This window comes from Pipistrellus kuhlii, unplaced genomic scaffold, assembly GCF_014108245.1.
Source record: "Pipistrellus kuhlii isolate mPipKuh1 unplaced genomic scaffold, mPipKuh1.p scaffold_m20_p_4, whole genome shotgun sequence".
NCBI classification, from domain to species: domain Eukaryota; kingdom Metazoa; phylum Chordata; class Mammalia; order Chiroptera; family Vespertilionidae; genus Pipistrellus; species Pipistrellus kuhlii.
Genome location: NW_023425540.1, coordinates 69,189,634 through 69,216,649, shown reverse-complemented (window position 1 = coordinate 69,216,649; position 27,016 = coordinate 69,189,634). Strand labels below are relative to the sequence as shown.

The 27,016-nt window shown below is 34.9% G+C and overlaps 1 protein-coding gene across 9 annotated transcripts in view; it reads right to left on the bottom strand.

The window, feature by feature from the left end:
• Window positions 1-27,016, bottom strand: part of SLC12A2 (solute carrier family 12 member 2) — an 85,708-nt gene that overhangs the window by 44,144 nt on the left and 14,548 nt on the right. For all 9 annotated transcript variants that reach the window (XR_006739645.1, XR_004982822.2, XM_036408924.2 and 6 more), the window contains exons 2-10: window positions 19,617-19,736; window positions 18,083-18,158; window positions 17,685-17,780; window positions 9,262-9,401; window positions 7,484-7,594; window positions 5,468-5,576; window positions 4,773-4,900; window positions 4,579-4,663; window positions 1,150-1,301 (exon numbers count right to left, since the gene is read on the bottom strand). Coding sequence is in view for 7 of the 9 variants with exons in the window: in XM_036408924.2 (XP_036264817.1) it covers window positions 1,150-1,301; window positions 4,579-4,663; window positions 4,773-4,900; window positions 5,468-5,576; window positions 7,484-7,594; window positions 9,262-9,401; window positions 17,685-17,780; window positions 18,083-18,158; window positions 19,617-19,736 (1,017 nt within the window). In the remaining 2 variants the exon portion in view is untranslated. The remainder of the gene's footprint in view (window positions 1-1,149; window positions 1,302-4,578; window positions 4,664-4,772; window positions 4,901-5,467; window positions 5,577-7,483; window positions 7,595-9,261; window positions 9,402-17,684; window positions 17,781-18,082; window positions 18,159-19,616; window positions 19,737-27,016) is intronic.

Below are 27,016 nucleotides of genomic sequence, written 5' to 3'. Positions count from 1 at the left end.
TATTTTATATTATTTTGTTTAATCCTCACCCCAGGATATTTTTCCATTGACTTTTAGAGAGAGTGGAAGAGAGAGGGAAAGACAAAGAGAAATATCAAGGTGAAAGAAACACATCAATTGGTTGCCTCCTGCACACAGCCCAGGTGAGGAGGAGCCTGCAACCAAGAGGTACATGCCTTTGACCAGAATTGAATTCAGAACCCTTTGGTTCACAGGCCAGTGCTCTATCCACTCAGACTAACAAGTTAGGGATCCTTCTCCCTTTATATAACCTATTCTCCATTTCTAAAAACCTGTAACTTTTATAAAAAATAAAATGACCAGAACCTTTAAAGGGGTATTTATATTTAAAGCAATTTATATACCTTTAATTAGAAAACTGAACTAATTTTGGTTAGTATGGATTTAAACTGCTCAAAGTAAAAATTAAATACTTAGGTGTATATCTAACAAAGTATGTACAAGGCTTGTATTCTGAAAACTACACAATGCTAATGAAAGAAGTTTTAAGTAAATGGAAAAGCATACTGTGTTCATGGATTGATACACTCAACATATAATAGTATAAATATGTCATTACTCCCCCAAATTGATACACAAGTTTAATAGGGTTTAATGGACTTTTAGTAGATAGAATGAAAACATAAGATTATGCTAAAATTTATATGGAAAAGCAAAGGGAACTAAAGTAGCTAAAACAATTTTGAAAAAGGATAAAATGGGAAATATCAATCAATCTGACTTTAAGATTTACATAACTACAGTAATCAATAATGTATGGCATTGGTGGAGGAATAAACACACAGATCAATGGGACAGAGAATCCAGAAATAGGTTCAGCAAACATAACCATGTGTTATGCTTGGTTCCATCCTTTCTCAAACAGTATATTACATATATTATACTCTTAGTATTACCCTTGGGGGTCCTTCTGCTCTTGAATGGCTTCAGATCTTACCTTTTCATGTTTTAATGTTTGTCCAATTAGTTACCTACAGTCTTTTTTTTTTTTTTTTTTTTTTTTAATCTAGATATAATATAAAAACAGTCCTCCTTTCTGTTACTGCTGTACTCTGAATGGTCAGATTTGATAGTAGTCTGACATCTACATAAATATAGAATGTGTTATAACATAAATTTAATACTCACCTGAAAGTTGTTCATTAGGCCATAGGAACAAGGATTGCTTTCACAATAAGAAAAGTCAAAGTTTAATTTGCAGGCTGCGGAAGTACAGTTTGTGAGCTCTGTCACAATAGTATCGTTAATGTTCCCGGTGGCATCCCGAACAACACAAGAACCTGAAGCACAAGCGACAATGAGAACAAATAATAGAGCTAATGTTTATATTCATTTCAAATTATATATACCCGTAAAGAAATTATGATACTGACTGCATATGAACTTGCTTATATTGGCTTAAACTGTATTTACAGTTAAGATAGCTTTATGTGGAACAGAATTGGGAAAGCATCATTGTCCCCAGTATTTTAGTGAAATGGAACTGGGTAGTATTTACACATATACACTTAACAAGCTGTAAAATATCGATGTTTATGAATGGTATATTAGGAAAACTATTCCCTGGCCTATTTGGTTAAGATGTCCGTAAGCAAATATAAAAACCTTGCGTTGAAAGAGTTCCATATGGCAGAGGTATTTTCCTATACTTCAAATACTTTGAACAATATGAACATTAATAAATTATAATTCTATTTAAACTTTTGTCTCAAATAAGTCTAACCTGGTATTACAAAAATATGGTATCTCAGGTTTGTTTAAAAATAACTTCGTGAGTGAATGGATATAGATGAAATAAGATTAACCATGTACTGATAATTCTTGAAAACTTTCTGAAGCTGGATAATAGTTATATTGGGCTCATTAGAAAATTCTCTCTACTTTTGTGCAAAATTGAAAACTCCAATAATAAAAATTTTAAGTTTTCTTGAAGAAATTCATTATTTGAAATAACATGATGCATAGTAAGTGAAATCGTTCCTTAGACCTCATATATTTTTACTTTTGAAGCATTTTAACACTACTATCTGATCATATACAAGGCATTATAGCAAACACTGAACAATAAAGGGAAGAATATTTTAATGACTAAACAGACTACACATAGTCTCTTATTTCTTTTTTAAAGAGAGAGGATGGGAGAGGTACAGAGAAAGATAGGCACCCTAACCGGGGACCAAATCCAAAACCTGGGCAAGTGCTGTGACCAGGAATTGAACCTGTGACCTTTTGATGCAGGGGGCAACACTCAACCCACTGAGCTACACCAGTAAGAGCTACACATAGTTCTTTATTCTTAAACTAGAAGCCCAATGCACGAAGATTCGTGTCAGAATGGGCCTTCCTTTCCCTGGCTGCCAGCACCGCCTTCGCTCTGGCCAGAGCTGCCTTTCCACCTTCCTACACTGCTCAGAGGCCCAGAGCGGCCAGGGGCATATGCAAATTAGCCCACCATCCTTGTTGGGTTAATTGGCATATGCACTCCTGATTGGCTGGTGGACTTCGTGGAGGTATGGTCAATTAGCATGTTACTTTTATTAGGTAGATTCTTAATCTAACTTTCAGAGCAGTGTTTTCTTAAAGGTACTTCTGAAACCATAGGGACTGAGGGGAGAACTGAGTCCTGTCTATACCTAAAGCAGTATGCTTTTATGTGTTTTTTGTGTTTCATGTTCCAAAATATGTTTTTGGGGGAAAAGCTTCATTGTTTTGAACTAGTTACCCAATCACTGGTGTAGAGGCAATCTTTACTGGTTCAGCCACTGAAGACCAGGGAGAAAGGGCTACTTCTATTGCTCCAAGGGCTAATGTACACAGAATAAAATGAGTATGTGGACCAGTAGTGTTAGAGGGTCAGAAACAAACAGAAAATACTTATCTGATATAACAAATTAGTTTCCAATTTAAAATATACTCATTTGTTAAATTAAAACTAAATTTTCTTTAGCTTATGTATAGAATATACAAGAATACTAGGTAGAAACTTTTAAGGAAACAAAAAATATTTTGGTAAGATTATAAATAGCATATAGGTTTTTTTTAATTATATTTGTGTATGGATTTTAAGGCTAAATGAAATCTAATTCCTTTTTTATTTTATTTTATTTATTTTTTTAAATATATTTTTATTAAATTATTATTTTTGTACATATGGTATACCATTGCCCCCCCCTCCCGTACATACCCTCCCTCCCGAGTTTTGTGTCCATTGGTTGTACTTATATGCATATAATTCCTTTTTTAAATTTTAGTTTAACATGCTACAATAATATTGATTATTGGCTTTTCCAACTCTCTTTTACCGATATTTCAGTATTACATTAATGAAAATTAGCAGAAGAGTTTGTAAAAACATTTCTGTCAGGACTTCCCAAAAATGACTGAATGTACAGCAAACGTGAAATTTTCTTACTGAAATACTATGGAAACTTTATTCTATAGTCTATTAATTTAGAATTTGTGATACTTTAAATTGGTATTAAAATAAGATTTACTTTTGCAATATGCTTAAAACATTTAACTATAAAATTTGAATTAGAGTTTATATATTAAAAGCAAGGCTTACAATTATAGGATATGTTTCCTGGGTAAAGTATACACTTTAATGGAAGTATAATAAATTTGAGACAATTCCTTTAATCACTGCATGCAAATTATATGTGTTAATAGTTATTTAATTTTTTTCTAGACTAGAATGTTTAGTTAAAAAACCTACTACCCTGTTTCCCCGAAAATAAGACAGTGTCTTATATTAATTTTTTCTCCCAAAGTTGTGCTAGGTCTTATTTTCAGGGGATGACTTATCTTTCCATGCGCTAGGTCTTATTTTCAGAGGATGTCTTATTTTCGGGGAAACACGGAATTATAAATAGCCTTTAAAGACTTTATTTTAAAAACACACAAACAAACCAAAACCCACTTTACTATGAAAGCAATTCTATAAAGCAAGCACCAGGTATCCTCAGTAGTGAAATCTCTAAGCACCAGTTCCATTATCTATTTTAGAGATTGGTTGACCACTTACGTCCTTTCAAGTTCTAAAATGCTATGAGCCCATAAATGTAGTAAAATGGTTAAATACCATTTTAAATCAATTTACTAAGATGTAAGTTTTTAAATTCAATGTACTTTGTACTGTTCATCAAAGTCAGTTTAAAAATGCTAGGCACTGCACTTAATCGTCTTGAAACAATCTTCATAAAGTAGGATTTTGAGAAAATATTAAATAACCACCATAAATAATATTCAAGAATGAGTAAAGATGAAAGTTAAATGCATATACTTTTATATATAAATGATATTTTCTATAAATATATTTCTGAAATTGAAGAGTTTGCAGATATGATTTTATATATTTTCTAACTTATATAATTAATTAAAATTCTGGAGGAGGAGCATTTGGTGGTTTAGATAATGTCTAGATAAAATCATTTACTAGTTTACTTAAACTGTTTTTTTAATTAAAATATGCAATACCATGTCTTTTGAGGGAAATATTTCTGAATTTAAAAATAACTAAAATTTCTGAAACATATAAAGAAATGTAAAGCTATTTACCTACAGATACTGCAATTCCTACGTAAACCACCGTAGTGATTAAAATGGCTAAGAGTGTTCCTTTGGGTATGGCTGACTGAGGATCCTAGAAAACAAGAAGATTTTTTTTAAGTCTACCTTTAAAAATAAATGTATACCTTTTTAAATATGTAATCAATATAGTGCTTTTTATTATAAATCAATACAGTACTTACTGCAAGATCACCTGAGATATTTGCTCCAGCCAGAATACCAGTTGCAGCAGGAAAAAAGATGGCAAAGACAGAAAAAAAGGTCTCTTCCCCTTGAAAATCTGGTCCAAAGTTCTCATTAAATATTTCAGCTGTAAAGAACAAAACACTTCTGGTAATTAATAGAAAGGAGATTAAACCATAATAATTTAGGTCAAGAGTAAGTGGTATGTATGATCCCTGACATTTCTTCAGTTCAAGTAACTGTTAAAATCTTAAATATTTCCTAATTCACTTATTTCTTTTCTTATATGATTACACAGAAACTAATATTTCTAGTTTCTTTCAGTCTCAGACATTTTTTGACTATTGTGTTAAATGAAAAAGTCAACATCAGAACTAAAGTTACCTTTCACTTACAAATTCCTAAAATTAGTAGAGAAAGCAACTTTTTTCAGTAGCATTGGTTTTTTTGTTGTTGTTTTGTTTTGTTTTTTACATTCTATTACCTTTTGTTGCTAATAATGAAAAGGAAAGATACAAATAAAAATGATTTTTAACTCCAATTATAACATAAAGTAACAAAACTATATTGAATTGCCAGTAAGTCACCATACCAAACTCAATTACATTACAAATATCTAAAATGTACTAAATTTACTTACTAATAGAATGGTATAATATACACTTTTAAAAATATTCTAGCTTTTTTTACTTACATTTATAACCAAAGAAACCTTTGGGTTTCTTGCTCTCCAATGGGATAAATGTTCCTATGATGAAATCAGCAATAGCAAGTAGGAGAATCACCAAAAGAACAATCTGAGCCTGAAATTTTAAACATTAAAAATAAAATAAAATATCTTATGTTGTTCATTCAGTTCCACTAGAATACAACTTCCATGGGGGAAAGGATTTCTGCCTTGGAGCATCAAACAATGCCAAGCACAGGGTAGGCACTCCATAAAAAAAAAAGGCAAAAGTATAATGATGCCATATATTTTGAAATGAATTAATGACACACATGCTTTCCCACAAATCATAAAACACTACACATCCAAAACACTTTTCATTCTGTGCATCATTCGTTCCTGTCCCCTCCACCATACAGTACAATATATTTGTTAAACACCCAGGTTTTATATCAAGTTCAAACACAGGGTTGAATGTGTGACAGCTATATGAAAATAAGGGAAAGTATAAAAAGAAGACAACACCCAGGAGGGAAATTCAAGTAGAAGTGGGGCTAGAAGAAAGAAATAATCCATACAAACTACCATCCCTCCTCTTTCACTTTTTTGTTTTGTTCTATAGGATATAACAGATACATAACAAATATATAACAATATATTAGTTTCAGGAGTATAACATAATGATCTGATATTTTTATGTATTGCAAAATGATCACTATAAGTTTCATCACTATATCAATTTCTTTTGGTGATGAGATCTTTTAAGATATACTCTTTTTAACAACTGTCAAATATACAATACAGTGCTATTAACTACTGTCATCATGACTGAACATTACATTTATGACTTATTTATTTTTCACTGCAAATCTGTACCTTTTGACCCCTTTACCCATTTTGCCCACTTCACCTCTCCTCCTCCTTTCAATAAAACTGGGCAGATACTCATGAAAAACTGTCATCTGTGAAAATAAGGACCACTTATATTTGTTGGATTAAATTCTTTTTAGTAAAGTCAATTTGTTAAATCTATAAGTAAATGATTTAATTTTATAGTAACGACTTACCTACCACGGAAAAATATTCTTTCAGACTTTGCTAATTTTTGATCTGATAAATATTATCATAGCTCACATACAATACAAATACGTGATTTTATACAAGCTATAAACACAAAGAAACCTGAAGTGACTTTGAGTTGCTCAGTAGCATTTTTGTAGATATGCATTATTCAGGAAACAAGAACAATACTATGCCATATTCCTTCTGAGATACAGAAATATATGTAGTTGGGTGCTCTGCATATATATTAACATGTGAATTCAGCAATTTTCCCCCAATACAGTGATACCTGTTTGGGTAGTCATGATTTCTGACATTTCAAAGCTAAGAGCAAGATTAGCTTCTCCAAACTCTAATGGAACTAACTTGAAGTTTACTGCCCCTATGTTTATTTTTGAAATTTAAATAAATTACAAAGCCAGCAGTTTAATTTGGGCTACCTAACTCACCTAAGCATCTCTATATAATGTATGTCATAGAATAGGGGCTGGAGGTGCCAAAACCAGTTTAGCTCAGTGGATAGAGCGTTGGTCTGCAGACTGAAGGGTCCCAGGTTCGATTCCGGTCAAGGGTATGTACATTGGTTGCGGGCACATCCCTGGTAGGGGACGTGCAGGAGGCAGCTGGTTGATGTTTCTCTCTCATCGATGTTTCTAGCTCTCTATCCCTCTCCCTTCCTCTCTGTGAAAAAATCAATAAAATATATATATATTTTTTTAAAGAATAGGGGCTGGAGGGGAGGTAGGAAGTAAAACATTTAAAAAATACTGTATTTAACTAGATCCTAGACTAATGGCTATCTTCAAATATCCCATCTTGTCAATTAGAAAATAACCCTATACATAAATTTCCCTGAAAAAGGCCACTTAGGAACTTTTAAAATCTAAAAATCTTACCACATTTTATTGCATTCTTAAAATAAGAGCTATAAAAGTTCATATATTAAATATTTACTGATATTCCAGTAATATCATTACTTACTTTTGCTTCCCACTCCATTCCAGCTACTGAGATACCTAAAAGGATCACCACAGTAATGGCTCCAATAATTCGGATATCATTGAGTTCATCTATCATAAGAATAGAATGTTCCTAGAAAAAGAAAGTTATAAATAAGCAGTATTAGTTTTTAGATAGTCCTTATTTTGAAACATTTTAGATATCATAGTGCCTTACATGTAGAAGATGAATAAATACCTACTTAACAAATGAATAGAAATCCAATGAAAAAAATATTTACTATTGATGTCATTCAAGTATATGATATCAATATGGTCAAATTAATAATGCTATATTTAATCAGATGTGATATATCAAAAAGGGAATTGCTGACAAGTAAACAAAAATCATATAACTAACTAGTTCTAATAGTTACATAGCAGAAATATTTTGCATTCATTTTGATTAGTGAAGTCATGCTTTAGTCTTTTAGTTTGCATAAAAGGTGGTGAATATACCTTCATACAGTAGTCCAAAATACACTGTCCCTATTCTATAAGCAAAAAGTATTTGTGATTGAGTATCAATGAAATTAGTATATTAAATTAAACAATGAAAGGACATGAACTCTTATTGATTATATTGCTTGCTTGCTTACAGCCCTACCTTTCACTCATCCTTTTAGCCTACATGGATAAGGGCAATGCCAATGTAAATGTCAGCGTTTTCAAATTTTACATGTTATAATGTACCACATACTACTGCAGAAAAAGTTACAGCAGCCTGACATGAACAACTATGTCAGTTGAGGTTCCTGTCATTTAACAATATTGAATCCTATTTCTCTTCTACTGCTTTAAGTCAACACATCCTAATGACTCTTTCCAGACAAGTTCTCTTCTAAATTTCAGAACAGTATATCAACTACTTTCTGGCCAGCATAACTTAGATACACCTCTGGTTCCTCAAATTAGACACCTAAAACTAAATTGTCCTATGTTCTCTATCTCAAGTGAATGGCATTACATTCTACCTAAATCCCCAACTCAAAAATTTGTGTATAAACTTTAAATCCTTCTCTTTAATCTCTCTCATCCCATTAATCATCAATTGACTTATTCAACATTATTTAAATCTGTCAAATTCATCTACACCTCCCCAGCCCCACTCATCATTGTTTTAATATAAGCCACATCTCTTCTCCCAGGAAAACTACAGCAACCTTTTAAATGGTCTCAGTGTCCCGTTGTGATCACTCAATCCAATTTCTACCCCATGGTCAGATATTTCTTTAGGTCACATCATGATAATCTGATCAAGTCATGGTCTCCCAGTCCAATCTAGATAAGCTCTATTTTAATAGCAAACAAGACCCTTCCTGACTTGATACTTTTTCCTTTCTCTAGTCTTAAATCTCTTGCCACTTTGTACTCCAGTCATACAGAAATATAATGTGTTGTGTTTTTAACCTAAATATAATACTCTACCCTTCCAGGTCTGTTTCCTTTTCTTCACTGTTCACCCCATTCCACATGCCCCCTCTCTTATCTGCCTGCTGAAGCCTAGACTCCCTTCCTTGACACTCCTCTGTCATCCCATTTCTGGATGGTAAGTCAAGTGAACCTCCTTTGTGCTGCCAAGGTCTCTACAGTTACCCACTTCTGACATTCTATGGTTTTCCTCTTTTTCTGCCTCACACACTGAACTAAAAGGATGAGTTTTGTGTTCATCACTGCTTTCCTAGCATCTAATATGGAGATTGGCACATAAGCCCTCAATAAAGATTTGGGAAACAAGTGACTAGAAGAAAGGTGAATTACCTTAAGCAACTCCACCACAGTTTCTGCAAATCCAACCACATACATAGCAACTGCAACAGCATTGGCAAAAGCGAATATCAAGCCAATTGCACCACCAAATTCTGGCCCTAGACTTCTAGATATTAAATAATATGCTCCTCCTAAAGAAAAGGAGAAAAAAGAATAGTGCCAAAGTTAGTATTTTAAATGTCCTCCTCCTGTGAGGGGCAGGGGAGGGGGTGAGTACAGCTAGAAGGATTCAATGGGGGAGGGGGCGGGAGAAGGGGACGGACATCTATAATACTTTCAACAATAAAGATGAAAAAAATTGTCCTCCTCTATGATCAGCTGAAGGCCTGAATAGAATAGAGATAGACATTCCCCAAGGAAGAAGGAATTCTGCAGCAGATAATCTTCAGACTTGGAACTACACCATCAGCTCTTCTCTGGGCCTACAGACTGCAAACCCACTCTGCAGGTTTTGGACTTCCCAGCCTCTATAATCATGGGAATTACTTCCTTCAAATAAATCTTCACACACACACATACACACAAACACACACTGTTCTGTTTCTCTGAAGAATGCTAACAGACACGTTACAAGGTAAATATATAAAAATCCACCATTTTCCAATGTACTAGCAATGAACAATTAGAAACTGAAATTTTAAAAAGTAACCTACCTATAGTAGTACTTAAAGACAGGAAATGCTTAAGTCTAAATCTAAAAAATAATTGCAAGATCTGTGTACCGACAACTTAAACCCAAAGAAAAACTAAATGGAGACACCATGATAATGGAGTGGAAGACATAGTTAAGATGTTTATTCTCTCCAAATTGATCCCCAGATTCAACACAATTCCTATCAAAATTCCACACAGAAATTGGCAAGGTAATTCTAAAATTTTTAATGAAAAGGTAGAATAGCCAAAACAATTTTGGAAAAATAACAGTTGGAAGACTCATGCAATTGTCTCAATAATTATTATAAAGCTACAGTACCATAATAGCCTGATATCTATAGATAATGGACCAGCATAGATTCCAGAAATAGAATCACAAATGTAGGGTCAATTAATCTCCCCCAGCTTTAATAAATAATTGACATATAACATTGTTTAAGATGTACAATGTGATGATTTGATATGCATAAACACTGCAAAATGTTTACCAAAATGTTAACATTATCCTTCACACAATTACTTTTTTATTATTGTTAAAAGATTAAGGTTTACTCTTAACAACTTTCAAGTATACAACAGTATTGTTTACTATAGTCTCTATACTTCCTATAGATTCCCAGAATTTATTTTTCTTATAAATGAAAGCCCGAACACTTCGACCAACATCTTATCATTTCTCTCACCCCATAGCCCTGGAAACTACTTTTGTACTGTTTCTATGATTTCACTTTTTTGGATTCTACATCTAAGTGAGATTATACAGTATTTGTATTTCTCTGACTTATTTCACTTAGCATAATATCCTCCAGTTTCATCCATGCTGTTGCAAATGGCAAAATCTTCTTTTTGATGGCTGAATAGTTCTCAAGTGTGTGTGAGTGTACATATATTACATTTTTGTCATCCATCCATCCATCTGTGAACACTTAGGTTGTTTCGTTGTTTCCATGTCTTGCCTATTATGAATAATGCTGCAATGAATATAGATGTGCAAACATCTCAACCAAATAATTTTATTTCCTTCTAATAAATATCCAGAAGTGGGATTGATAGATCATATGGTAGTTGTTTTTTTGAGGTTTTCCATTGTGGCTGTACCAATTTACATTCCCAACAATGCAGAAGGGTTCTGTTTTCCCCACATCTTCACCAGCTTTTATTATCTAGATTATCTAGTATTGTTTACAATTGCCACTCTAATTCATTGTGGTTTTGATTTGCATCCCTCTGATTAGTCGTATTGAATACCTTTTCATTAACTTGCTGTCTTCTTTGGAAAAATGTCTATTCAAGTGTTCCGTCCGCTTTTTAATCAGATAGGTTATTTTTTTGCTATTGAGTTATATGAACCCGTATCTATTTTGGATATTAGCCCTTTATCAGATAAATAATTTGCATTTCCCCCCCATTTTTTAGTTGTCGTTTCATTTTGTTTCTTTTGCTGCACCAAAGCTTTTTAGTTTGATGTAGTCCCATTTGTTAATTTTTGCTGTGTGTGTGTGTGTGTGTGTGTGTGTGTGTGTGTGTTTTCTTTAATCCTCACCCGAGGATATTTTTCATTGATCTTAAGAGAGAGGGAAAGACAGAGAGAAATATCCGATGTGAAAGAAACACATTGATGCTTTCTTTTTCTTTTTTTTAAAATATATTTTATTGATTTTTCACAGAGAGGAAGAGATAGGGATAGAGTTAGAAACATCGATGAGAGAGAGTCATCGATCAGCTGCCTCTTGCACACACCCCCCACTGGGGATGTGCAGGCAACCAAGGTACATGCCCTTGACCGGAATAGAACCCGGGACCTTTCAGTCCGCAGGCCGACGCTCTATCCACTGAGCCAAACTGGTCCCGGCTCATTGATGCTTTTTTGTTCTTGTGCTTTTGATGTCATATCCAAAAATAAAAAAATAAATTTTCAGTCAATACTCCTGGCAAGGAGCTTTTTCCTTTTTTTTAAATTATTTATTTATTTATTTATTTTTTCTGGGAATTTTACAGTTTCAGGGCTTACATTTAAGTCCTTAATACTCGTTGAGCTAATTTTTATGAATGGTATAAGAAAAGAGTCCATTTTAATTCTTTCACCTGTGAATATTCAATTTTCCCAATATCTAGCTTTGGTCTTTCTCAAGATTGCTTTGACTATTCAGGGTCTTTTGTGGTTCCATATTAATTTTAATATACATTTTTCTATTTCTGTGAAAAATGTCATTGAAATTTTGATAGGAATTTCACTCAATCTATAGATGGCTTTGGATAACTAGGGTCAATTAACTTTTTACAAAAGTACTAAGGCAATGAAATAGAAGAGATAATCTTTTAACAAATTGTGCTAAAGTAACTGGATATCCAAATGATTCTTGATGTTCTTGATTCCTATTTTGTACCATATATAAACATTAACTAAAAATGATAAGAGATATACCTGATAACCTAAAGTTATAAAACTTCTAGAAGAAAATCTTTGGGACCTTTGAAGAGGCAGGGTTTCTTATATACCACAAAGAAATGAGTGATAAATTAGATGTAATCAAAACTAAGACTGCTTGCCCTAGCCACTTTGGCTCAGTAGATAAAGTCCAAGGACTGAAGGGTCACAGGTTCAATTCCCATCAAGGGCACATTCCTCATAGCAGGCTCAATCCTGGCCTTAGTCAGGGTTCATGTGGGAGGCAATCTAATCGATCTCACAATGATGTATCTTTCTCTCTCCCCCTCCCTTCCACTCTCTCTAAAAAAAATCAATGGAAAAATACCCTCAGTTGAGGATTAACAACAATAACAAAAAGCTAAGACTACTCTTCGAATGACACCTTTAAGGGAATGAAAATACTAGAATTTACACTTTCCTCTTATAAAAAGCTGTGGTTGTCCCCTACTTCATAAGTGAATGAGTCCATATCACAGACTAAGGACGGGAGACCTCTGCTCTGTGAATCTAGGAAATGCTGGCCTGAGTGAAAGTGGTTGCTGGCCAGGATCACCTACATCACAGAACCTGCTGCCATAGCCCAAGTAAATTCTGTCAAATCCAAACTTTTACGAAGACTGACAAGATCTGCAGAACAGGAAAGAGCTCTGGGCTCCCATCCAGCCGCAACCATCTGCAGAACATAACTGTCTGCTAAGGCAGGGCTGTGCCAGAGTTGAAGGTAAGGTGTGATACTATTCTTACTCTGTGGAGACAGAGAACTGAGGGGATGGTTCATTAATCTGCTGCCAGTAACTTTAAGCAGTACCCTCGAAAAATCATCACTAAAATCTAATCAAGCCTGAAATCTTTAAGACTCTTTTACTTTCTAAGTTTTGACTTTTTCTTTTCAGAAACACTGAATGTTCCCATTATCATTTTTATCCTAGGCTTCATAATTGAACATTATTACATGTTTACAAGCAGTTCATTTTTTTAAAAATGACTTACACTGCCAATACAAGGAAAAAAAGGTTCCTAGCACTTTCTGTCTGGGTAATCAACCTACACTTTTCTAGATTGGTATCTGTTTAATCTCTAAAAAATGTTGATAAAGCCAATTTAAGGTTACTTAATAATATCAAATCTCTCCTGTGGCAAAAAGGACATAACATTAGGAAAAGTACACATTTCACAAGACTGGAAACACATACCTTACAAAACAAGAATAAAATATTATTCAATATAAAATATAGATAAATGTCATAACTTAAGAATCAAGATAAATAAAAATAAACTATCAAGTAAAGTACTACCTCAATAGTTCTATTAATAACTACACAAGTTTAAAAAGGAACTCTTCCAATAGAAATTACTAAACAACTGCGACCTTTAAGCAAAATTTTAAATATTTCTCTATTAATTCCCTTATTAACAACTTTAAGTTCATAGGAAATTAAGATGGGTCTCAGTAAACCAAAATAAATCCTGTTAGGGGTCTCTAGACATCATTATTCCCAAAGAATCCCTCCATTTCTCCTATCTAAGCCTTTGGCACCTTGATCCTCTGCACAATTCTATTACTCTCTCCCCCCCTGTGCAGACCTTTCAATAAGGAATTAGTCCAAATTAAGCCCTCAGTGGCCGAGTTAGAAGAGATCCAATCCAGCACTTTGGTCCTATCCTACTAAAACATAAAATGGTTTACTGTTAAGAAAAACAAAATCACACTCTTAAAGTTTGTTCTCAATCATAACTCCCTCTCTCTTTTGCTCCTTGGAAAAATTTGAATTAAAATTTCTTGTTCCAGGGAGATTGCCAGTGTGGAATTTGCTGTTATTGTCCTATAGAGTGAGTGAATGAGTGAGTGAGTGAGTGAGTGTGTGTGTGTGTGTGTGTGTATGTGTGTAGTGTAATATGCAAATAGACCGGACGGCAGTCACTATGACACGCAGTGACTACCAGGGGGCAGACGCTTAACGCATGAGTTACCCCCATGCGTTAGGTCCCTCCCCCTGGCCAGCAGGCTCCGATCACCCAATGGTGGACCAGGGAACCGGGTGGGTGGTGGCAGATGTGAGCTGCACCAGGACAAGGCAGGTGCAAAAGAGCAGGGCCCTGATCACCCCACTGGTAACTCCACACACAGAGGGTGACCGGTGGCAGTGGGAAAAGCCAGCCAGTGGGCAGAAACGGTCCCTCCCCTCAGCCAGCAGGCTCTGATCACCCAATAGGGATCTGGGAACTGGGGAGTGGGTGGCAGGTTGGATGCGAGCAAGTGGGGCCCAGATCGCCACACCCATTGCCCCACGGGTGGCGGGGGCAGGGCTGGCAAGCAGGTGGGAATGGCCAACCTCTCTGTCCTTCTCCCTGGCCAGCAGGCTCCGATTGCCCTGGCCAGCAGGCTTCGATTGCCCGACAGGGAATGGGGAGGAGGCTGGCTATGAGGAATAGGGCTGGCTTCTGGCTGCCGGGGAAGATCAGCACTGATCACAGGCCAGACCTAGGGTCCCTACCCATGCACAAATTTAATGTGCTGGGCCTCTAGTCATTTAATAAATCCCTTGCTCCCCTGCATGCATATTCTACAAAATGATTCCTGAAGCTACAGGCATGATACATTTCAGATTCAATTTGTTAGGAAACAATACTTTATAGGTACTCCTACCAAGTAAAGGGTTTACAGAGTTGGAATCTTCTAATTCTCTTTCCTTCTTCACTTATGTAAATTATATAAAGAAAAAAATCATTTATTAATTTATTGGTTACATTGAGTTCAGACAAAGAAATTTTCATTTATGAAAGCTTTATTTGACATCTTTATCAATTTCATAGCATTCTTCAAAGGTGAAAAATGGGATTTTTTGTTGTATCTGTGATCTCATGGATTTTTAGATGTTCTCATCCAAATCAGTTATTAGTAGTAGTAGTATTGCTGTTCAAACTAAAAAAACTTCAGTCATTATTAGTTTTTTCAAGCTGGGTCCTTATGGCGTGAAATTAGTAGTTTTTGTTACCGTCTTTACTTTCCGATGTGAATGATGTCTAGACTCCTCTAGTGCATTTCCTGCCCAGATCTGCAACCGTTCCCTTTAATAGAAATACACAATGTGGGCACTGGGGGTGCTCCTTGCTACTGGCTTGATCGTTTGTTTACAGGTAATTTTTGTGAACAAAGCTAAGTAACGTGTCCTTTCTCGATAAAATCTATGAGTCATACTGACTTGATACTTTCAACTTAGAATTATGAGTTCAGGATGCAATGTAATTTCATTAGTTTTATGCCTGTATTTACTTTCTTCTCTGTGGAAAGTATGGTTTTCTTAAGAAGCCAGTAAATCCTGTTAGAGTTCTCCAAGTGCATAAAGCAGAGAAAACAGAAGGGGCTTATATTCATTGAAGGAATCTTCATTTAGTATAGATGAGGCAGCTCATTTATATTCTGTAAAGGACCAGCCAGGTGTCCAGTCAACAACTGGCAAGTGAAAAATGAATACCGTCTAGCATAGCTTCCAAATACTTGGTTATTTCTTTTTTTTTTTTTTTTTTTTAATATATTTTATTGATTTTTAACAGAGAGAAAGGGAGAGAGATAGAGAGCTAGAAACATCAATGAGAGAGAAACATCGACAAGCTGCCTCTTGCACACCCACTACTGGGGATGTGCCCGCAACCAAGGTACATGCCCTTGACCGGAATCGAACCTGGGACCCCTCAGTCTGTAGACCGACGCTCTACCACTGAGCCAAACTGGCTTCGACCTATTTCTTTAAATTAATGCCTTTCCCCTTTTTCCTTTATTGGTTTCATTATTTCAACAAGTGTATTTACTTTCTCATTTGTATGAATATCTGAAAACAGAAGAATTCTGAATTGTATGATCCAATGGGTTTTTCCCTGTAATTTCTTCCTTAGCTGGTTCTATCATTTTGAGGGATTGCAGGCAAAACTGCAACATATAAGTTGTTGGGACACACTCCATGTTCTCAGACTTCCTTAATATTCCAGGACAGAGGACTAGACAGTCTCTGAGATATATTTGTGAATATATATAAAAACTTTTGGTAGTATTGAAAGATGAAATGGGTTTTTAGTCAGAATGCAAGAAAATCAATACTTCCCATAAATTTGGATTCATGTGAAAAATTGTTCAGGGTTCATGCTGACAGTGGCTTCATGTCTCATTCCCCTTGAGGCTCACAACCTAGATTTGAAGAGCTAAAGGAGAAATTCTTTGATGATTTTCTGATTCCCTCAAATAGCTAATACCCCATTCCTTTTGTCCTTCCACTTAAACACAGGGCATCCAGTACATAAGCCAAAAGGCAACTTCCAGTATTACCTGATAACTCTTTGGATATATACACATCTTATACTCCACTGTCACTCAATCCAGACTCATGTACACATGAAACTTCAGCAAATAGTGATACATGTTCAGCATAGTCATGATCATACTGATGTGAGCTATCAGCTTCCCTAAGGACCACAGTGATTTGAATCCTCTGGTAAGCTAACAGGGGACAATGAAACACTCAATCTGGGTATCTCTCTCAAAGAAATTTAAAAAAAAAATCAAATACAGATAAATCAGAAATTATGTGTATATAATTTCCTATACAGATCTGAAAAATAGTGGAGGCAGATGGAACAGGTTGATCTTTTTCTCAGGTGACCTGCTATGATGATTTTACAGAAGCTGGTACATATTTTTTTTCTATTCTCTAGCTGGATGATGAGCTTTGTTTGAAAAATGGAGTTTTTTCTTCTTGCTCATAAGGATTCCATGGCCACTCTCCTGGTCTTCTGGATGCTCTTCCCAGGGAGGGTAAAATCTTACTAGACAGATCTTGTGAACTCCAATGAAAGAGACCTCAGGAACCTCAGAGTACAGTTAGAGTTGAGGATGTGAATTCAGGGTCACACATATAACTCACTAAAGTTGTTAGATAATGGGGAAAGAACTGTGCTGTTTCCTTCAATGAGAAGGAATGAGGTAATACTTGCACAATATGGACCAAATGCAAGACGATCCTTTAGCTCTATTGATCCAAGGCTAAAGCCTAAGAGGAGCAACAAGGGGCAGCCCTGTGGAGAAGAAACCCACCCAGAAACTCCATTCCTGCTGCCAAATACACTCAGCACCCTAAAAACTAAAAGCATACATGTTGGGTCAATATAAAATTTTATATTCAAATATACTAGTTTGAAAGTGCTTAGTAGCAACTTTCTTGTCTATATAGACCAATATGCTGCTTTTTAAAGGTAAAAAAAAAAAAAAAGATTTAAATCTCATTTTTTTTCTAGTAACAGTAATCTGATTACAATAATGTGAAAAGACTGAATTTACCTCCTCGTACAAATCCATTAGTAGCTATTGCTGAAGTAGACAATCCTGTGATAGTTGTCACAACAGTGGCCATCATTATTACAAGGACCGACAGACCTTTAGAGAAGAAGAAAAGGGACTGAGAAAACTTACATCTTATTTAACCCTGCCATACTTAGAAATGATTAGTCCAGTTATACGGAACTTCTTAATAATTACCTTATTTTTATCCCACTTTTGAGAAATCAAATGAGAATTATGAAAAAGGAACATTAAAACAATAATCTTATATAAAGGAGAACAAAGCTTAGAGTGATTCCAGCTGCTTGTATTTTATGGGGTTTGGAGCCTAGACCCACACACAGCTACTTTTCTTTATTCATTCTCAAATGAAACAAGAAGTATGTAACTTCACTTACCTATTCCAGCCTGACCTACAATCCATGATAATCTAATGAAGAGCATCACACCCCAAATGTTTAACATACATCGTACCTAGGAAAGGAAAAAAGGCCAATTCACTGATGAAAAAAAGTGATCAAGTATATAATACAGCAATAAATGCTAAACTAGCCATTTAAGATGTAGAAAGTCATTTTAAGAGGGTTTTTTTTAAAAGAGCTTAATGAGAACTTAAATGTGAGCTAATGTAAGTGTAATATGTGACTGTGTATTACACATACCCATCACAATTATCGGAAGCAGCAGAGGCAACCGAAGTAGGTAGATTTATCCTTAAAAAAAAAAAAAAAAAAGTAGTTCATGCTCCTCTCTATCAATCCACGTAAGCTTAATTTTTTGTTTGTTTTATAACATCCTCATTTCATGATTTCTACAGATTTGTTTTATACTTTTATCAACACAAAATGCCAATTGCTCACATATCTTTCAAGAATCCTAACTATAAGACAGTTTACTTTTATTTTGTTTATTATGTTCCTTCATAGAACATAGCCTTCTAAAATATTAAAATCTAAGAATAAGCAAACTAAATATTTGAACCTTCACATTTACTCTATTAGCTAGGCAATAAAATTACTACCAGAACTGGGATTTCCCTCTACCTCTCCCCTAAATTCAGTACAACTCTAAGTGCCTTCAAAGTCCCAATGAGCTTATTTTAGCTTATCTACTCTAATCAGATCTTTAGTGACTTTTCAAACATTAAAAAACAGAATTAAATCTAAACCTTAGCCATAACCAGTTTGGCTCAGTAGATATAGCATCGGCCTGTGGACTGAAGGGTCCCAGGTTCGATTCTGGTCAAGGGCATGTACCTTGATTGCGGGCACATCCCTAGTAGAGGGTTGTGCAGGAGGCAGCTGATCGATGTTTCCCTCTCATTGATGTTTGTAACTCTATCCTTCTCCCTTCCTCTCTGTAAAAATAAATAAATAAATAAATAAATAAAATATATTTAAAAATATAATAAATAAACCTTAAATGCTGTCTACTGAAGTGACCCCAACACTTAAGAAAAGGATTTTCCTTTTATTATGCTCCCTGTAACTTCTACACATTTCTCATCAAAAGGTGATGGGGGGATGATTTATTGATTAATACCTTAATCAATAAAGAAATTAAAATGCAAAAAAAAACAAAAAACGTCATGGGGGTAGCAGAAAAGGAAACAGGCATATTTTAGCTCTATTGCCTGTTCAGCTTGCTTGATTGTGATGCTCCTGTCACATGTACTGAAAGGTGACAATATGTGAAATTTGCAAGAGGCAATATAATACAGTTTAGAGGTAATCAAGTATACCTCTAAATTAAAAATATTAAAAATATTTTTATTTTACTAAATTTAATTTGCACAAGGAAAGGAAGTACAAGTTATTAACTTGATCTTCTGTAATACTAAAAAAAAAAGTTCGACGATTGATGAGAATATTAGGAAGATTTTATAAATAATAAAAATGTTATAACTCTAAAATTAAGTCTATATGTACATACTAATACACCCTTGATCCAGCCAAACTTCACAACTCCTTTACTTTCCGCAGCATATGTAACCACAGCATCTCTGGTTGGAGTACTTTCTTCCCCGTTTGCAAAGCCATCCTCAAAAGGTTCCTGATTATAAAAGGAAAAATGTGAATTATGCTTAAGAATTATTTAAAATCACCTGATAAAAACAAACATTACTAAATACACTTAACCATATTTAGAAGGACATAGTACAGATTCCCAAGGACCAAGGTTTTCCGAATATCTTACCTGAGGAAAATGTAAAGCAATAAAGCAAAAGAAACCTTAATTATTGAGTTTTGAAATATTTAAATCTTATGAAAGTAAACCCATTTTAATCATTTCCAATTTTAGTTAACACCTTTGCAATGTCTGGACAACACAGTGAATACTGTTTGTTAAGTACAGGTTAGCTAGATGAGTCAATTCAAAACTTGTCTCTCGAACCACAAATTCACACTGCCTAATTGGCATCTTTACCTCAGGCTTACAGTATCTAGAACTAACCACTCACATAAAAAAAAATTTTAATAACCTCAATCTACTAAACTTTTTAAAAAACTTTTTTCCATTCATCAATTGATGATCATTTGGGCTAATTCCACATTTTGGCTACTAGGAATAATGCTGCTGTGAACATTTGTCTACAAATTTTTGTGTGGAATTGGTTTTCATTTACCTTGGGCATACACCTAGGAATGGAATTTTGGGATCATGAAACTTTTGAAATGACTACTTCTGGTAATTTTTCTCATCTCATATCAGACTATAGACTGTCACTCCTCATTTCAGTCAGTGTGTCTGCTTGTTATTTCTTTCCCTTGCTTACACTCTGTACACATTAAAACCAATAACCATTAAACTTGTTAGATATATGTATAAGTAGAAAAGAAAAATCATTCTTTACAAGAGCAACCCACTTTTGGCTACTTCTGTTAGATATGTTTTAGATGGTCAAGTATGGATGACCCCAGATTTTTTTTAAAAAAAGGTCCTGCATAAGGACTGATGACTTAACTGTTCAATTATTCAAATAAAAGCCAGAACAAAAATGTTTGTGTAAATTCAAATAACTAGACAACAGTTGCTCATTTTTCATTCTGATATTTAATACTGTTCAGTTAATTTATGACTTTAAAATATTACATAATCTCCAAGTATCACCAGAAAAACATAACTGTGCATAGTATACACAAAAAGACATCTCTTTTTCTATCTTTGTTAAAGATGTGTGTATGAAGTAGGCTATTTTCTGCACATATTAATGCGGCATCTTACAATGCAAAGACCTATGCAAGCACCTTAAAATTTTTGTGTGGGTGTCCACCAGAATTCCACTTCAAAGTTAAAGATTTAGTAGTAATTATGCTAATTTTCACTATATTGAGAACTATATTAAAAAACAGAGTAATATTTTCTATAATATATGAAATAGTATTTTAAAATACAGATGGGGTCCACATAAAATGAAAGTTTATCTTCTTCAATATGTTCCGGTAGTTCTATTTCAAAAAGTGTGTTAGTAATCTCAAACATGCAACTCAAAAATTAAAACACAAATGTTATTATTTATAGTTCAATCAGTATATTAAAATGTAATGAAATTGGGTTTACAATTGTGTCAATTTCCTGAAGTAATAGGAAACCAAAGTAGAATACACATACAGGTTTCTCCCACTGTCTAGAAGTAGAGTGTGACTATGAAACCTTTCATAAGCAAAATGGCATAAAGCAAAGAAGCAATTACTTTAAGATGCATCTTGCTAACAAATGCACACAAAAAACTGAGATGCTCAGTTAGTTAGTTCTAAGCTTATGATGGCTTGATACCAAGCTGCTGAGTGCAGTTTCCAGAGAAAGCTACTCTCACTGTGCCCTGCCTCCATAATGGCTTGTTGCAAAACAAATGCAAAACGCTATTCTTGCTTTTTGCCTTTTTTTCATTAAAAGCAAAATTCCTCCTTGGAGGTCGTCGTGTGTGGTTCCCCCCCTCCTCCCCAGTTAGCTAAAATAGATACTAATGCAGGTCTTTTTTATTTATTTATTTTAGAGAAAGAGGGATAAAGAGAGAAATATCAATCAGCTACCTCATGCATGCCCCCTACTGGAGATTGAGCCTGCAACCAGTGCACATGCCCTAACTGGGAATCAAACCAGCCACCTCTTGGCACATGGGTGGCCATTCAACTGCTGAGCCACACCAGCCTGGCTGCAGGTCTTAACAAAGTGGCATAAAACAAACTTTCAAAAGTGGGGGTACCTGTATTTTGTTTCTTTAAATACATCAGTTTCAGAGAAATAAGTAAATTGTCTACACATTAAAACTTATAATTAAGAAAATTTCACACAATTATGAACTATAAATTATGCTGATACCAAGGTACATAGATAAAATCTTCAATCTGCCATTTTCACAGAAATGATGGGCCTATGTTTCTTTTGCTGTTTTTCACATAATGAATAAAATGTTAAAAAAAAAAAAATAACATAAATGATTTTATGCAAAGCACCATATTAAATGAGGTGGGATAAATTAATTTGGATTTATTTGGTGAAATAACCCTTCAAAAAAAGGAGCAGTGATTCTCAATCTACCAAGCAGGGATTGAGGGTGAGTGATGTGAGAATAGAATGGGAAAGAGAGGAAAAGAGAGGGGATAATGGAAGACCTAGATAAGAAGACCCTCAGTAACTAAAAGGATCTCTTAATGAAAGAAATAGAGAACTAGTAAATAAGTATTGTCAGCCTGAAAAGGAAATGATTAATTCAACTGAACATGCTGAATTTGAGGAGTCATGAGATGATTAAAGAATTCTACCAGGGAGTTAAAAAATTCATGATTGGAACTTAGGAGAGGGGCCAGGCTAACAAGCCAGTGGGTGAAGCTATGGAAACAGAATGAAAAGAGAAACTTACAGAGAGAAAGCAGGAGGAGTTGAACATTTTTCTGGGGACTTAGAAAATACGAAGGGAACTTTGGTCTCCATGATCATTATTTCTTTGCAGGGAGTAGAGAAAAGAATTTTTACACTGTGGATAATATCTCTCTTTTATACTCAATTTTCTCCTCAACCTGGTCATTCTTTCTCCTTTAACTATGGTTAACATTAATTATTGCACACCACTTCCCTTACCTGTCACCAGAAGCCCAGCCAAACTTATTAAAATACTTCAGCACATTCCTCAATTTAAAGCAACCTAGCTTTGCCACACAACACTGAACTAGTTTTATAAGACATCCATAGACCTCTCTGCTGCCAAATCTAATGTACATTTTTCAGTCCCTGTCTTGCTGGACTTTTGAAACAATATACAATGTATTAACCACTCCCTCTTTCGTGAAACATTTCTTGAAATACCACATTTTCTCTCAGCCTCTTCTATCAAGCAATTAAAAAGTAAGAGTCCCTTCAACTTGATCCTAAATCCCATCTTCTTTTCTCTATATTTTCTTCCTAAGGTCATCTTACCAGACCTGTAGCTATAAGCAACATCAAAATGTGTTAAGTAATAAGTGATGGCCTCCATTCATTTCCAGATCAGACTCCTCTGAATTTCAGCCCTGTGTAGGTACATACTGATGTTGCCACTTAGATATTTCATAATGTTTACTATTCTAATTCTTATCAAATGAAAATAAGAAATTGTCAATGTGTGATGAACAGCAACTTTTCCTAAATAAAAAGAAAAATAATTTACCTTTTTTGATTAGTTTTTATTTCCTGAATTTTCTAGTGAATATTTAACTATCAGAAATATTGTGGAAAACAGTATGGAGTTTCCTCAAAAAATTAAAAATGGAATCCCATTTGACCCAGAAATTCCACTTCTAGAAATATATCCCAAGAAAACAGAAACACCAATCAGAAAGGATATATGCACCCCTATGTTCATAGAGGCATAATTTACAATAGCTAAGATTTAGAAACAGCCTAAGTGCCCATCAGCACATGAGTGGATTAAAAAACTGTGGTACATCTACACAATGGAATACTATGCTGCTATAAAAAGGAATTTTTATTATTTGCAACAGCATGGATGGAACTGGAGAGCATTATGCTAAGTGAAATAAGCCAGTTAGAGAAAGATAAATATCACATAATCTCAGTCATATGTGGGATGTAATGATCAACATAATTTGATGATTAAATTTCATTTAATTTTCATTATTACTCTGATTTTTTTTTTTTTTTTTTTGTCTAAATGTCTCCTTTTCCCACAATTGATCCCCTCCCCAACCCCTTCCCAGCCCGGGCAAGCCCCCACTGCCCCACTGTCTGTGTCCATTGGTTATGCTAATATGCATGCATATAAGTCTTTTGGTTGTTCTCTAACCCCCCTTCCCTACCATTTGTCTCTAGATCGATCTATTCGTATTCATCAAATTCTGTCCCCTCACTGGGTCTCTGAAATACATATCGCATTAACTCTTGGTCATGGACTCATTGCTTCTGTATAAAGGTCCGTTTATTTAAAAGAACAAAATCTGCTTTTAGCATCACCTCTGCAACTAGCGAGTGGGTCTTAAAACTAATACATAATTAGTTACAGTTGGCCCTTGAATAATTTATGTAGTTAATGTAAATATTGTGTAAGATAAGATATTGATTTACAGAAAATAAACAAGGGTAAGTGCTCACTTCAGCAGCACATATACCAAAAAACAAGGTTGATTATTTATTGAAGATGAAGAAATCTAGAAACAAAGAAAGAAAAAATGAGGTCATTTTAGTTTTTCATTAAGACAAAGTCATATATATTATTATAGCTAATCAGCTTCAGGCTGTCACAAAACATGGGTCAACAATGACTAATCCTGCCAAATAAAGATTAGGAAACCATACTGTGTCTAGCATTCTGATCTGAGAAATACCATTTAGATTCCAATCTTCATTCATGTATCTTTTTACACAGTAAATCAACCTTACTCAATAATCTAACGTGACAGAAAAAACATGAACGGGGGAAATGGGGGCCGGGGGGTGTTACAAAGTTTTAATGCATTTAACAACTGTTCATTCAAAAGAAGGTGCTATATTGCTATGTGCAAGGTAATGGCTATTGTAGAGCATTCAAAAAATTTAAAATATACATAAATGTTGACCTCATTCAGGTTATCCAAACTCAAATTATTCAGGAAGACCACATCATTTAAATGTTTAAAAAATCCTACAACTACCAAAAAAAAATTACAAGTCCAACATTAAAGAAGAGAACACACAAATAAAGCCAATAATACAGCAATCTCTTTCAGAAGTTAATTTTAAATTCTAACCCAATTAATACTTGCACTGGATGAAAAACAAGATAGAAAAGCCTAGTTATCAGTGTAACAAACTGCCTTAGTAATTAAATATACCTTATTTCTATATGTTTCTTAGCAATCCCCTTACAATTTCTATCTAATAGAGTAAATATGCAAATTGACCATTATTCCAATACACAAGATGGCCAGCAGGGGAGGACAGTTGGGAGAAGGAACCAGGCCTGCAAGGGAGAACAATTGGGGGTGATCAGGCCAGCAGGGGAGGACAGTTGGGGGGACTCAGGCTGGCCGGGGAGGGCATTTGGGGGGAAACAGGCCTACAGGGGAGGAGGCCAGCCAGGGAGGGCAGTTATGGGCTATCAAGCTGGCAAGGGCGGGCAGTTAGGGGTGATCAGGCCAGCAGGGAAAGCAATAAGGCATTGATCAGGCTGGCAGGGGAGTGGTTAGGGGGTGATCAGGCTGGCAGGCAGAAGAGGTTAGGGCAGGCAGGCAGGTGAGCGGTTGGCAGCCAGCAGTCTTGTATTGTGAGAGTGATCTCAGATTGGAGGGGGTGCAGTCTACACTGAGGGACACACACACCCATGCACAAATTTCATGCACCAAGCCTCTAGTTTGATATAACTACACAAACACTTTGGAAATACAATGGGAAGGGATGGTTTTTTTCACATATCAATGAACTACACAGTATAATTCTTGATAAGAACTGGTTTGTAGGTTAGGAAATAATTTGGCTTTCCAAATTTGGGGATGAAGTGAACCCTAACACAATTCAAGTTTACTGTGATATACACCAGATTTTGTTTTTCTGCTAAGTAATATTGCAAGATATAACAAAATAGTTTTTCTGACTTCAAGAAACAAGAGTTTCCTATAAAATCTGGTTGTACATCATCTAGGTTTGGTTACTGATAAACCAAAAGTTCATTTATGAGATCCTCATAATCTGCCAGGCTTACTTTAATAACAACTACGATTTACTGAAAGCCTATTGTGTGTCACACTTCCCTAATGCTTAGGTGTCCTATTGTCCTGAATTGAAAATGATCTCATATTTTTTTTTCTTTCTTTCTTTGCAGTGTCCTATTATCCATCTTTGAGAGATAGGTACATACTATGACCCCCACTTAACAAATGAGGAAACAGTCTTTTAGAGGTTATCTTACCCCAAATCATATATCTATTACTGTGGAAGTGCAGAGAATCTTTCCAATGGTAGAATTACACAAGGAAAATTATTTTATTTACTTATTTTATTTACCTATTTTGGGCAAGGGGACAAAAGATAGATAACTCAGTCAACTCAGGAAACTGTCCCATCTATTTTCACTCATCACCTCGCTTCACCGTTCCTTCTTTCCTGTGCTTCCAAACCTAAGGGCTTCTGACATGGTCCTCATAAAAATGACATTAGTTCTGCACTGGATGGCACTAGGTGGATTTTTTTTTTTTTTTTTTTTTAAATCTCTGTGCTTTGTAGAAATTCCTCCAGGATTTATAGTATCTGTGATACTCTGCCCTAGAGAATTACTACAGACAATTGCCCCAACCACCTATTGAGGAGAAAGAATTGCTAGTGTCCAGACATAATCCATCTGGAAGGCATGTCCAATGTTTAAGTATGAAGTTGTGTAGTAGATAGAGTTATGTGTTTTATTTAACCTGGTAGAGAGGGTAGGTAAAATAGGCCAGTCATTCCCTTTCTATGTACCTAGGATTTTCTTTTTCTAATTAAAACCACATATAAGTGGACCAGGAACAGTTCAAACCTGTGCCACTCAAGGATCAACTGTAATATTCTTCAACAATACATAAAGATAGTAAAAATCATTTTGGGTGGGAAAAAGTCAGGACAAAGGCCCAAGGGAAATTATTACCTTTAAGTCATGACAACAGCTACTTTGATGGAGGGATCAGAAAATAGTGTACAGAGGCTACGGGTGCCAGCAAGGAACTGTTTCTTGACCTGGATGATGATCATTTGAGTAAGTTATATATTTATGGGTTTCTCTCTGCTCTATTCCACAATAAAAAGCCTTTTAAAAAAGTAAACAAAAAATATGTTAAGTGTTTGGTATACTGCCTGACATTAACAAAGTAAGTGCTAAATAAATTTTG